Source organism: Dasypus novemcinctus, chromosome 18 (assembly GCF_030445035.2).
Source record: "Dasypus novemcinctus isolate mDasNov1 chromosome 18, mDasNov1.1.hap2, whole genome shotgun sequence".
In the NCBI taxonomy this organism is placed as follows: domain Eukaryota; kingdom Metazoa; phylum Chordata; class Mammalia; order Cingulata; family Dasypodidae; genus Dasypus; species Dasypus novemcinctus.
The window spans coordinates 36,874,128-36,888,899 of NC_080690.1; the positions used below are offsets into that span (position 1 = coordinate 36,874,128).

Below are 14,772 nucleotides of genomic sequence, written 5' to 3' on the forward strand. Positions count from 1 at the left end.
AGCACCCAGAACACTGCCTGACACATGCTTATTAGTTATTTATTGAAAGAATGAATGAGAACATTTTTGTATTCCAAACTCTCCATCAATCCTTCTCATCATATCAAAGGGAAAGTCTCACGTGGGTGAAGATATTTCAACAATACTCTACCACTTGCTAATCTTTTTTTCTTTTAATGTTTTTTTTTTTTGAGGTACAAATCCACTGATTTTACATGTAGAATTCAGTTAATTTTAACTAAATTATGAACTTGTGAAACCATCATAACTAATCTCCCTTTTTACCCTGAAGAAAGCAGATTTTAGGCTGATAGCCTTCTCCAAGCAAGGACAGCTGTTGGATTGTAACAACATAACCCTGTTTTCAGTGGATAGAGTTTTTGTGGTTCATTTTTCTTTGAGCTAGAAAAAAATTTAAGTAAAAAATGAGTTGACTTAAAGAAAAATATTACAAAAATAACAAAATATGTAGTTCAACGATAAAGCAAAAATTTAAAAGGTACTTAAATGGGATGCTAAAGTTTGTAAAACACTGACTCATGGGACTGAAGACCTACTGGTCTCACACGTTGCAGAACTGCAACTAATTTTATAAATGAAAGACAAGACATATTGACACTCGTTCCCAATTCCTACCCTCAATTCTTAGAAGTCCTTGTTGGGAGACTATTCATCATGGGTTGCTTGTGTATCTATATGACTTGAGAGCAAGACACTGACAGGCCTTTGTTTCAGATTATCTTTGCAAGGATATATAGTGAACAGCCTTGAAGATAGAAACAAGGTCTTTCTCCAGAAAAAAGGGCAGTCTTGCTTATAGTCTTTCAAAATAAAGGTAGCATCTAGATCTGGAACAAGAGGCTGGCAGGCTTACTATTTATTATAAAAGATTCAGGCTTCCTAAGCTCAAAGTTCCTCACCTATATGGAAGCACTCCACATGGCCTTGTTACCTGGCCTACTTTTCAATGCTTTGTGGAAATACGGGTTTGGGTAGCTGTGCTGATACTCTGGCCACTACTACTATTGTAATCAACAAACTGTCCTTCACCTCTGAGCCAGGAGTCTCACATCTTCTACTGGTATGAAACTGTGGCACGTTAACTTGATAGCTTGCAAATAGAATAGAATCTCAGACCTTCACAGTTCATGACAGTCTTTACCTCATTGTGGATTTCTTCTCCTTGTTTCAAAACCGCAGGCTCCAAAGATTTCAAAGAGACAGCACCATCGTCCATGTCATCACGTACATTCTGCAGAGCCAATTGGCACTGTTGCAAGATGTAATCCAAGGTTCCCATTGAGCACTGCCAAGATAGAATCAGCAATCAAGATAATGGGCAAAAATTCAAGTTTATCATGCCACTCTTCCCAGAACTATTCACATTTCCCCCCTTTCTCTGCATTCCCCTTTTGCCCCCACAGCTCAGCCTATAGTCCCTAATTCAAGAATGACTGCAGTGGCCTACTCACTTCACCTTGTGCTGCCATCTTGGCCTCATCTGGGCCATTCATCTTAAGGTTTTCCTTTTTTCCTGTGGACATCTATGAACAGGAAGCTCCCTCAGGAAGAAAGCCTTATTTATTTATATGCATATTTCTTCTACATATACTACAGCACCTAAAGCTGAGTCCTTTATGTAGAAGACACTTATGTAGAAGGACAATGACTTTATCACAAGTTCCCTGAACCTAACTTAACAATGGGATGGAAAGGTAATCAGACTGTAGAACAAGTTCAAAGGCACACAAAAGAGAACAGTAATGGCTGGGGGGCGGGCAGTGAGAATTAAGTTATAAACATGGGGCAAAGAACTCACTTCCTTTTTCTGCAAAAGCATTCACTAGGCAGCTGCAGTCCTTGGCAGAATAGATTCTTCAAATAATGGAGATGTGGCTCATGCCCTCAAGACACTTGCAAAGGAATAACATAGAACCTGGGTATCAGCAAGGCCACAGTTAACTATTTCACCCCTCTCTGAGTCTGCGGGAGCAAAAGAGAGGTCAAATGGACAAACTCCCCTTTGAATGATCATATGTCAGAAGAGAAGAGGATGCAGATGGAGTGTGCATCCGTTTGTTTTGGTAATAAACTGATTTCCTAGAATGATAAAAAGCAAGTTATAAAAACCCTTTAGACCCAAAGAGGGAAATATATCCCTAAAATCTTTTTATTTTAATATTTATAATTTAAACTGAAGCCATGGAAATAACCTTGAAGTCTAAATGTCTGATACCAAAATTCTTTGCTCCACTATTGCCATTTTATATACTATAACAGCAACAGGTCTGGGAAAAACAGAAGCTTTACTAATATGTATTTAGTATGAAGTTCCTAGAATGCATGGAGCACAGGGACAAGTAGCTCTAATTTGCTGGAAAGAAAAAAACAAAGAATGAAAGTAAATTACCACTCACTTTTGTCCCCCCTACAATTACTTTTTCAATAACATTATGTCTAGTTATTTTTCCTACTTGCACCTTTACTTTTTCAAGTGGGAAGTAACACACATAGGAGGTAATTAACTGTAAAGCCATTTATTACAGCAAAACATTGGAAATAACCTAAAATTCCCATAACAGGTCGGTCACCAGTTAAGTGAACTATGGTAGGGCCATACTGTGCAGCAAAAAAATTTTAAAAAAAGGATTTTTCCTCCTGGGTGTATAGTTTTATTTAATGTAAAGAACTCAGTTATACTAGATCCTTACCTTTCAGTTATACTAGATCCTTACCTTATGCAAAAATTAACTCAAAATAGATTTGAGATTTAAATTTAAGAGGTGAAACTACAAAACTCTTAGAAGAAAATATAGAGGCAATTCTTCATGACCTTGGATCTGTCAATATTCTCTTAAATGTAACATCAAAGGACAGAAAACAGTAGAGAAAAAATAGATTAACCAGACTTTATCAAAGTTAAAAAGTTTTGTGCATCAGAAGATACTATCAGGAGAATGGATATAGCTCAAGTGGTTGAGTGCCTACTTCCCATGTATGAAGTCCCAGGTTCGATCCCCAGTACCACCTAAAAACAAATAAACAAAAAAGCAAATGGTAGGAAGAGAAAAAAAACAAACAAACTCTGATTGGGGAGCAGATGTAGCTCAGTGGTTGAGCGCCAGTTTCTCATATACGAGGCCCTGGTTCAATCCCAGATACCTCCTTGAAAAAAAAAAAGGCACTATCAAGTAATAAGAAAACCCACAGAATGGGAGCAAATATTTGCAAATCATATATCTCATAAAGGAATTGTATCCAGAATATAAAAGAACTCTTAAAACTCAATGATTAGAAAGATAATTCAATTTTCAAAAATGGTAAAGGATCTGACTAGGTATTTCTCCAAAGAATACATACAAATGGCTAATATGCACATAAAAAGATATGCAACATCATCAGTCATTAGGAAAATACAAATCAAAATCCCAAGGAAATACCATTTAACACCCACTAGCTTGGCTATAATCAAAATGACAGATAATAACAAGTGTTGAGGAGGATGTGGAGATATTGGAACATTGTCAATGAGGATGTAAAATAGTGCAGCCCCTGTGGAAAAAAGTTTGGCACAGATAAGATGGTTATGTTAATACTGAATGAAGGAGAGGACATTCACAGAATAAGTGAAGTCTGTAAAGCTGCATGAATTTTTTCCCCTCTAGTATTGAAAGAAATAATATAACATTAGTGTTGCAGAGAAAAATCTTTTCACTCTTCTATTATTGAAAACTACAATATAAAATGAAATTTAATTAGATAAACACATAATCCCACCACCTTAACCTATTTTCATTTTTTTATTACTTGTGAGTCTTTGTCTGTACAAGACCCTGATAAGGATAAGTGATGTACCTATCAATTTCAACTTCCTAAAGGTATCTTCAAGCTGTCACTACCAAATTAAAAATTAATTAATAGAGGAGTGGGTGTAGCTCAAGTGGTTGAGCACCTGCTTCCCAGATATGAGATCCCGAGTCCAATCCCCAGTACCTCCTAAAACAAATGAACAAAAAAAAAAAGAAATAAACCTACTCTCACTGGGGAGCAGATATAGCTCAGTGGTTGAGTACCTGCTTCCCATGTATGAAATCCTGGGTTCAATCTCTGGGTCCAAAAAAAAAAAAAACAACAAGAAAACCTAATCAACAGCCCATACCTGCTGTTGGAAATTAAATCATATCTCCCATAAAAGTGATGTTCAGGTCCCAACTCCTGGTCCTGTGGGTGTGAACTCATTTGTAAATAGAACCCTTGAAGATGTTATTGGCTAAGGTGTGCCCAAATTGAATGAGGGTGGACCTTAATCCTATATGGCTAAAGTTCTTATAGGTCAAGAAAATTGGACATGGAAGGAGAGAAGTCATGGGAAGTCAACAGAACTTAGAAGAGAAATATGCATTGCCATGTGATAAAGTCAAAGAACCCCAAGGATCACCAGCAGCCACAGCCAGAATGCCATTATCTTCAGGAAGACAACATCGCCTTGCTGATGGACTTCTCCTAGCATCAAAACCATAAGCCAATAAATTTATGTTTTTTAAGCCATTTCATTGTATGGTATTTGTTTTAGCAACTAGGATACTAAAATGCCAGCCAACTATCTTGAGTCCAAACACTTGATATCCAAGATCTTAATAATTCCAGGCTGTAATCAGCCTTAGCTGCCAACACTTCCCTCTCTGGCACCCTGGGATCCAGTAAAAGTACAGTCACTCAAGATTCCCCATGCAAACTGTATTCATACCCCATCTCAATCAGGTCCTGCCTCATCCCATTCGCTGTCCAAAATTGTTCTATTTCCCATTCCCTAGACGGTCAAATCTTACCTATCCTGAAAGGCTACTACAAGATTCACCTCACCCATGAAGGTTTATGCCATTTATTGTTTTCTACTTTGCACTACCCCTTCTCTTAGGACTGTCAGCATCTTGAAGGCACTGAACATGTTAACCATTTCTGTTCAAGGGCCTAAAAGAGTACCTTAAACACTGGAAAGTTCAACAAAGGTTTATAGAATGAATGAATGGACTAAAGTGACTTCTCTTCTTCTGAATAGTAGCTTTCAAGAATAGCAACTCTTAAAATCAAGATATGCTGATGACTTGACAATTTAATGTCTCTTGCTTTATTATGTATACTCTTGTGACCTTAACTAAAACCATTTCATATACACTGTAAAAACAGAATACAATAACAGAGTAAAAAAAAAAAAGAAAGAAAAAGATTTCAGTGAAATGTCAATGAGAAAGGACAAAAATATTAAGAAGAAATTCAATTTGAAGCTGATTCTTAAGAGACAACGGTAAAAATCCAGAATGTAGATGAATTTGCCTGGATTTCAATGGTTCCATCACTTACTAGCTATGTGGCCTCCATCAAATCATTCAACCTCTGTGCCCCAGAATCATCTAAAATAAGGATAACTGTACTTAACAGGATTTCTCTAAAGCAGGGGTTCTTAACCTTTTTTGTTCTATGGACCCCTTTACCAGTCAGGTGAAAACCATAGACCTCTTACTAAGTCCACACTATAAATGTATTTTTTAATAAATTTATCATAACTGCACCAACATGTCCCCACATGAATAACATTTTTTGAATTTCAATTCAAGTTCACAGATCCCTGGTTAAGAACCCCTGCTCTAAAGATCAATTATTGTAGGTAAAGGACTTAGTAGCACCTGGCACAGATAAACACTCAAAAAGAATTAACTACTATGATTGCTCTTGTCGCCCTCATTACTATGCCTTAAAATGATAGTTTTAGGTAAATCATAAAAAGCTGAAATTCTTCTTTAGAATAATCTATAGGAAGAGATTTCATCAATAGCAGGGATACATAAATTATATTAAAGGAAAAAAAAAATAATCAGACCAGAACTTCAACCACCTCAAAATATTAAGGTTTGAAAATGACAGAAAATAAAGCAATGCTTCAAGAATTTTTTTTCTTTTCCTTTCTGTGCTGCACACACCAAATCTATTCTTTTCAGTCAGTTTCCTTACTCCTGGGGGGATCCTGAAACACCCCTTCACAATAAGGAAAGAATGGAAGTGCCTCACTAATGGGCTTCATTTCTGAGCACCTGCCCACATTAGCAGCTTCAGTCAGAAATGTGCACCGATATTTTTGGCTATCACGAAAAGTTGCGGGCTCTCCTGGAGGTTAGTGAACAAGGACCAGGGATGCTACACTCTGATGCAAGGGTGCACTGGTGCCCTTGTTGACAAATAATGAGGGAAGCCAATCTGGAGTGTCCACTCTAAAAAGAAGGCCTGGGCCATACCTTCTGAACCAAAGACGCCTTTTCAATTGGTCTAAATTCAGATCTAAAACACTGCCTGTCTTTGAACCCATTTTTCTAGTTTCTCATTGGTATATAAATGGTAATGGAACAGCTTTACACGCTAAGAGCTCTGGTTGTCCCTACCTCTTAAGAGCTTTTCAGTAAGCTGAAAAGAAAGGACAGGAGCAGCGCAATACTAATTTAAAATAGCAGTAGTGCTTAACTTTCTTTGAATGCATACTACATATCATCCCCTGTTCTAAACAACTTGCACATGTTAACTCATTCAATCCTCATAAAAGCCCTACAATTTAGGTACGATTATCCCATCAAACAGGTGAGGAAACTAAGATGCAGATAGGCTCAATCACTTGCCCAAGGCCATACTATGGGTGAGTACAGGGCCAAGATGCGATTTAGGTAAGCTCCAGAGTCTGTGTGTTTAATACTATGCTATATTTTCTTCATATTTTCCCCTTATTTATCATTTTGTACCAGCCCTCTGAACATGGCACTATTGAGTTTGTCTACATTTCCAGGGTAGATTAGCAAAGACGCTAGAAGGACACACTTAAGTAGCCACACACTCAAATGAGCCACAAGAAAAGAATTCTTTCCAGGTTCCTCACTGGCCTTTGTACTGTTTGACAGCATCAGTCTCAGGTTTATACTTTATTCAGGCAGAGCCAGTGTCAAATACAATCCATAGCACAACATTATAGATCATTGCCTTTAATCTTTATAAAGGGAATTGTTCCTAGGGCTATGTCTGAAGTTAAGGATTACAGCTAGAAAGCAGATGCCTGTAATAGGGGAAATGAAGTCTTTTTAAACAATACTAGGCATATATTAGATGTTCTATAAATGCTCCCTTCCTTCCCTCTGTCCTTCCTTTCCTTCCCTCCTTCCCTCCTTCCTTCCTTCCTTCCTTTTAAGGTTCTAAGCTAATTATTTGTGTGTTTGTCTCCCAAACTAAAATGTAAGTTCCATAAAGGTAGGGTCCATAATTGTCATGTTGATCGTTCTGTCTCCCAGGCCTGCATGCTGGACACATAACAGGCATTCAAATATTTAAATGAATGAATGAATGGGTGGAAGAAGAAAGGGGAAAGAAGGAGAAAGGAAGGGAGGAATGCTTTATGGGCTTCCCAGTATTTTGGCTTGAACAGTGACTCATGCCTTCCCTGCCGTACAGCAACATGGCTGGTCTGCTAGTGAACCTACTTTACCTCGAAATATACGACACTGCCAAATACAAACTCACACTTTTGGAATTGAAAAGGCCTCATGATTTTGCTTCCCTAACATTTGGTTGAGTTTCAGGCTTGCCCCTCTGTGGTTCCAAATAAAGTAAAAGTGGAAAGCAGAATTTAGTAGCTAGTCAGAGCATGGATAACAAGCTTGGGGAGGGGTTCAACTTATGGACCTTTTCCATGTTAATTCCGCTCCTCTCTGCAATCCTTTATAACTAGACACACAGTCCCTCGAAGTGTCTACTATGTGTTTTCCCTACCTTTCTCTCATTTTTAAAAATTTTTATTGGAGTATCATGTATACAACATAAATTTTCCCATTTTAATCACTTTAATTTGTACCATTCAGTGGTGTTAATTACCTTCAAAATATTGAGTTACAATTATCACCACCTATTATGAAAATTTTTCCATACCCCAAATAGAAACTCTGAACTCATTAAGCAATAATTTCCCATTCTCTCCACCCCACTCCAGCTCCCTGATAATCTGTTATTTTCTCATTTCTTGGGTTTCCATCCTGACCTAATCTGACCATCAGCCACTGCAAGTGGTAGCAGAATTTAGCAATAAAGTCTGTGTTATGAACACAACTGGGAAGCTCAGAAATTCCTTGGCACCTCTGTAACTTTCTCCCTAATTTACCTTCAGATGCCCAGAAACCTGACCAAAAAGTTAAGAGAAATGTACACTCTCAGCTACCAGAGTCCAGCCATGCTAACACATGAACAAGCACATGAATCCACCCCATTGTGACCATCTCCTGCCCTTGACCTCGACAGATGCAACTACTTTAGAAAGTCTGTAAGTAACACCATCACCCACCAATGGCATTTACCTTCACCAAGAAACATACTCCAAAATAAGCAGAATATACTTATTCAATGTGGTGAATACAAATTTTAAAATTTTATCCAACACAACCCAAATCTAAAAAAAGCAAGAGACTAAAGTCAAGTTTGATGGAAGCAATTTTCCTATCAAATATGCTTTCCAAAGCTCCATGATAAATTTCACATTCAACCATTTCTGTCACATCCAATTAAGTTTGAATCACATTTTTATTTATACTTACTTCTGCTACTCGGTGGGTAGAACTAAACCGAGGTTGTGAACCAGCCAAAACACAGTGTTGGTGGGTGGCGTTGAGATCATCTATGAGAAAAATACACAAAATTAGAAGAAACAAACAAAAGCAGAAAACACATTAGTTACTATATACCATATATTACTTAACTTATTTAACTAAAATGCACAGTAAAGAGTAAAACCATCATTTAGGAGGAACAATAACCAAGGAACTACCATTTACTAGTATTCTTTAAAATATTCCTTAAAGGTAGGATGACTATATATATTACCATCCAAACTAGTACACTTTTATGAGTAAAAGAGCATACTTTTAATAATTATTCCAGGATGGTAGATATACACCAGGACTGTCTTCAGCAAACAGGATATATAGTAACCCTACATAAGTTGGTCTTATGATGCCCACCAACCACAAAATTTACTACTTATGGATTACCCTTCTCTGTCTTTCTTATGATGTACTTCTTTTCAGATCTTTAGAATAAACTGGAATTATTTTACATTATTTGGAGTTAATATCTTTCATTTGAAAGTCTGTCAATTTCTCTCCTAAAGTATCAATTTTGCCATAACAATTTTCCAGGCAACAAACCAACAAACTCAGCCGGTTACCAAGCTTTGGCTCTCAGAATAGTACTCCAGCCTAGAGATTCAGAACCCAAAAATGGAGTAGGTAGTGAATTTATCAGCTGAAAAATACTTCTAAAATCACATGCAGTAGGAAAAAAATCAATGGCCAAGTCATTGTGTAATTTTAGAAATAATGCCACGTCAGGGAAAACATGTATTACCTTTGTTTAAAACACCATTTACATTAATACAAAGAAGCAAGTATAATAGTTCCATTCCCTGGCAACACATGATTTCTTTTATAGTCAATATAGGCTTCTTTCCAAAATGCCAAAAAAGATAATGATTTAAACTTTGACTATAAGACCACCATACCTTCATGTATGAGCAAAAATAACCTATAATATTCTTCCAACTGTAAGATAGGAAACATAAAACCCCAATTGAAGGACTTCCACTTCTGAACATTACAGAGTTATTTACCCTCCTGCCTTAAACAACTACAAAAACATAAAAAATATGAAACAAAATTTTCTGTTTCTGAAAAACAGAACAAGATATGAGAAACCCAGTAGATGCATCCTACAATAGCTCTAGCTTACAGCCTAGAAACAGTTTCAAGAATGCAGTGTATGGAGGGGTAAGTCAATCAGAAACCAGAGTTTTCTATTCTCCTCATGAGTTGAGATGACAAACATAAGAGTTCAGGGAGGACAATGCATAAGAGTTCAGGGAGGACACCCCTGCGTGGCAGGGCACTCCTTGCCCGCATCAGCACTGCACATGGGCCAGCTCCACACAGGACAAGGAGGCCCAGGGTTTGAACCGCGTATGTCCCATGTGGTAGACGGACGCCCTAACCACTGGGCCAAGTCTGCCACCCATGGATAATGAACTTTGAAAATCCTAAAACTCTTAGAAGAATACATAGGGGGAAATTTTCACAATCTTGGATTTGGTAATGGACTCTTAGATTTGACACCAGAAGTATGAACAACAAAAGGAAAACATAGATAAATTGACCTTCATCAAAATTAAAATCTTTTGTGCATCAAAAGACGCTATCAAGAGAGTAATAAGAAAAAAAGCCCCACAGAATGGTAGAAAATAGTTGCAAATAATTCATCTGTTAAGGGTTTTATTAAACAACCTAATAAAAAATGGCAAAGGACTTGAATAAACATTCCTCCAAAGAAGATATACAAATGGCCAATACCCACATGAAAAGATGCTCAGCAGTATAACGACTAAGGCAATGAAAATCAAAACCACAATGTGAAACTGCTTCAGAACTTCTAGGACAGTCATTTTAAAAACTTGAAAAATAATAAATGTTGAGGATGTGCAGAAATTGGAACTCATGTGCATTGCTGACAGGCATGCAAAATGTTTCATCCACTGGGAAAAACAGTTTGGTGGTTCCTCAAAAAGTTAAACAGAATTACCACATGACCTGGTAATTCCACTCCCAGGTATATACCCACAAAAAATGAAAACAGGAATTCAAACAGGTAACCTATATGCCAATGCTCATTGCAACATTATTCACAAAAGTCAAAAGAGGGTAACAACCCAAGTGTCCATCAACTGATGATTGGATAACAAAATGGTATATACATACAATGGAATATTAGTCAGACATAAAAAGGAATGAAGTTCTGATTCATGTCACAATATGGATGAACATGAAAACATTAGGTGAAACAGGCCAGACACAAAAGAATAAATATTATATGATTCCACTTATATGAAATGTCTAGAATAGGTAAATTCATATAAACAAAAAGTAGATAATAGGTCACAAGGGGCTAGGGGGAGGAAGAAGTTATTATTTGAGTGGGGAAGGGTGGGAGTGGGGTTTATGGGAACCTCTTATGTTTTTTATGTAACATTTTGTGTGATCTATTTATCTTTTTTAAAACAAGATAATAAAAAATAAAATTTTAAAAAAGAAATTACCTTTTTTTTTTTTTAAGTTTTATTTTATTTATTTCTCTCCCCTTCCCCCCTGTTGTCTCATCTCTGTGTTTTCCTGTGTGTTCTTCTGCGCCCATTTCCATTGTCAGGCGGCAATGGTAAAGTACGTCTCTTTTTTGTTGTGTCATCTTGCTGCGTCAGCTCTCCATGTGTGCAGTGCCACTCCTGGGCAGCTGTGCCTTTTTCACACAGGGTGGCTCTCCTTGCAGGCGCACTCCTTGCGCATGGGGCACCCCTATGTGACATGGCACTCCTTGTGCATGGCAGCACTGCACATGGGCCAGCTCACCACACGGGTCAGGAGGCCTTGGGTATTGAACCCTTGACCCTCCATATGGTAGGAAGATGCTCTATCAATTAAGCCTCATCTGCTTCCCAAGAAGTTATTACTTAATGGGTAAAAAGTTTCTGTTTGGAGTGATTGAAAAAGTTTTAGTAATGGATGGTGGTGATGGTTGCACAAAACTATGAATGTAATTAATGCTAATGAACTGTATACCTAAAGTGGTTAAATGGACATATATATGCTACAACAATAAAAAATTTTAGATGCTTCCCCAGTTGGATAAAATATGGAGAGATAAAAACAGTTGAGGGAAAAGAAATATTTTTGACAACCTAAGTTTTACTTAGCATGGGGGGCAGGAATCAGATAACCAATAAGTAAAATTTACAATGTCCAGAATGCATTCAGAGAGTAATAGAGAAGAGAAATCACACAAACACACACAAATGAAGCTTCTAAAGTTAAAAAATGTAATATCTGAGATAAAAATCACACTAAATAGGATTAGCAGCAATTTAGATCCTGCAGAAGAAAAGTTCAGTGAACTAGAATACATGGAAATAGAAACTATACAAAATTAAGTGTGCAGAGAAAAAAGTCTACCAAAAAAAAAAAAAAAAGAGTATCAATGATCTATGGAACAATGTAAAGCAGTTTAACATAAATGCAACTGTAGTCCCAGAAAGGGAAAATGACAGGGGAAAAAAAAAACTGAAGAAAAAATGACTGAAAATATTCTAAATTTGATGAACACTATAAACCCAGAGATCAAAAAAGCTTAATGAACCTCAAGCAGAAAAGCAGAAAACACAAACACATAAATGCACAGCTGGATAACCAAATTTCTTAAAACCAATAATAAAAGAAAACTCATAAAAGCAGTCAGAGGGAAGCAGACTTGGCCCAGTGGATAGGGTGTCCACCTTTCACATGGGAGGTCCATGGTTCAAACCCAGGGCCTCCTTGACCCGTGTGGAGCTGGCCCACGCACAGTGCTGATGCGCGCAAGGAGTGCCGTGCCACGCAGGGGTACCCCCCCATAGGGGAGCCCCATGCGCAAGGAGTGCGCCCATAAGGAGAGCCGCCCAGAGCGAAAGAAAGTGCAGCCTGCCCAGGAATGGGGCTGCACACACGGGGAGCTGACACAGCAGGATGACGCAACAAAAAGAAACACAGATTCCTGTGCCGCTGACAACAGAAGCAGACAAAAATAAGAACATGCAGCAAATGGACACAGCTGTATGTCATATGTCTCTTTTCTGTCTGCTTTTTTTTTTAAGTTTTAAAATTTATTTATTTTTCTCTCCCTTCCCCTCCCATCCCCGCCCCAGTTGTCTGTTCTCTGTGTCCATTTGCTGCATGTTCCTATTTGCTTATTATATATCTCACCCATTGTAACATAACCATCTCCATCAGAGCAGGGACTTTGTCATGTTCACTGTGCCAACAATAGAGCCTGGCACCTAGCAGCTGATCAGTAAATCTACATTAAATTGAGGAAGGCACATAAGAGTTTGTCTTTGCTATGAGAGTACCCCTGGGAGATTAACTTTTTATAGTTAAATAACTGCATATATTATTAATCTCAATGATAAACTAGGCAGCCTTAAAGAATTTTCTGAGGAATTTTCAGTCGATAAGTTTTTAATTGGCTGTATTGAGGCATAATTCAGATAATTCACATGTAATGAAATCCATCAATTTAAGCTGTACAATTTGATTATTTCTGACAAATATATACTGTCATGTAACTTCCACCCCAGCCATAATATAGAAAATATCCATCACCCTCAGAAAGTTCCCTTGTATCCTTTGCAGCTACTCTCCTCCTGGGAGCCACATGAGAAGGAGCCAACTATGCTGAGGTCTGGGGTGCAAGGATTCAGGCAGAGGAAATAAGCACTAAGGCACTGAGATGGGAACAAGCCTGTTGTATGTGAGGTTGCAGCATGTGAGCCAGGTGGAGAGAGTGGTACGGAGATGTGGAGGTCTCTCTTGGTTAGGGTAAGGAGTTTGGATTTTACTCTGGATACAGTAGGAAACCTTTTAAGCAGGGAAATAATGTGCTCTAATATTGAATAGCCACTCTGGCAGGGGAATAGAAAAGAGAAAGGAGCTCGGGGAATAAAAAAGCAGGAACAGGGCCATAATCCGGGCAGCACTTGACAGTGACTTGGACTTTGTGACAGTAGGGGAGACAGTGAGCAGTGATCAGCTTCAGAATGTTTTAGAGGAATACGACAGGACCTGCTAATGGACTGGATCAGTGAAGAGAGAAAAAGAGGGTACAAGAGCAGCTCAGGGGAGTTTCCCATGAGTAAGTGAGGGAGGTGAGTAAGGTCACAAAGCATAAGGACACTGTGTAAACAACATCACAAAATGCAATGAATGGTGAGAATGAAAATATCAGTGATACATCTGAAGTTTTAAATGCAAATATTAAAACAAGGTAGCCTAATATAGAGGATCAAAGCATATCCAGCCTCTACAGACTTTAGCTCAAAAGCCTGGCTTTAGGGCCTGATGAAGGAGGTTGAATGACAACCTAGTTTGGCCTTTTTGGAGGTGATTGGCTAAGGACCTGAGCATTTCTGGTTGATCCTTCACTATTTTGCCTAAAGGGAATGTAGTACTTTAAAATCATTTTATGAATCCCAGAAACAGTAAGATTATTAATCACACTGAGGGGCAATTAATCTGGTGCAGGCCAGGTGGCAAACACAACCAAAGAAAGGATACTTCAGGGTCTGCATCTTTGCTTAAATTCGCGGCAACTCTCTAAACAAGAGAATCTTTTGAAATTGCTTCCAAGTGTCTCCGATCCTTTACGATGTTTAGAAAGAACACTGTAACTCTTATTTTAGAGCTTCTGATTTATCTAAAACTCTAACTCTATAAAAGTGGCTGTACATTGCAAACTATACACTAAATAAGACATTTCCAGCTTTAAAAGTTACTCCTAATGACTTTTAGAAAGAAAACTTTAAAGGATGTCCACTTCCCAGAGGCATTACAGAATACAGCTATAAACTCACTGACTCTATATACTACTGAAATTATAATTTGTAGAATTTATTCTACAAACTATAAATAGAAAAGGGCTCTCCCTCCTTGCAGGCTAAATACTGCATGCCCCAGTAGTAGGTAAGGAGAGTCTGGACATTCACTGTAGCATGAAATCTCATCTCATATATAAAAGACCACAGATACAAAGGTATTGTTTACGCTAGAGAGACCAATTCATGCCTTAGCCTCTCCTGGTTTTATTGCTAAAAGTTCCTCGTTCTGGAAACCTTCTCAGTAC

The 14,772-nt window shown here is 37.9% G+C and overlaps 1 protein-coding gene across 1 annotated transcript in view; it reads right to left on the minus strand.

Moving 5' to 3' along the window:
• Positions 1-14,772, minus strand: part of FTO (FTO alpha-ketoglutarate dependent dioxygenase) — a 405,189-nt gene that overhangs the window by 231,365 nt on the left and 159,052 nt on the right. Inside the window, exons 5-6 of the mRNA XM_058280010.2 lie at positions 8,619-8,698; positions 1,163-1,306 (exon numbers count right to left, since the gene is read on the minus strand). Of these exons, the coding sequence (XP_058135993.1) occupies positions 1,163-1,306; positions 8,619-8,698 (224 nt within the window). The remainder of the gene's footprint in view (positions 1-1,162; positions 1,307-8,618; positions 8,699-14,772) is intronic.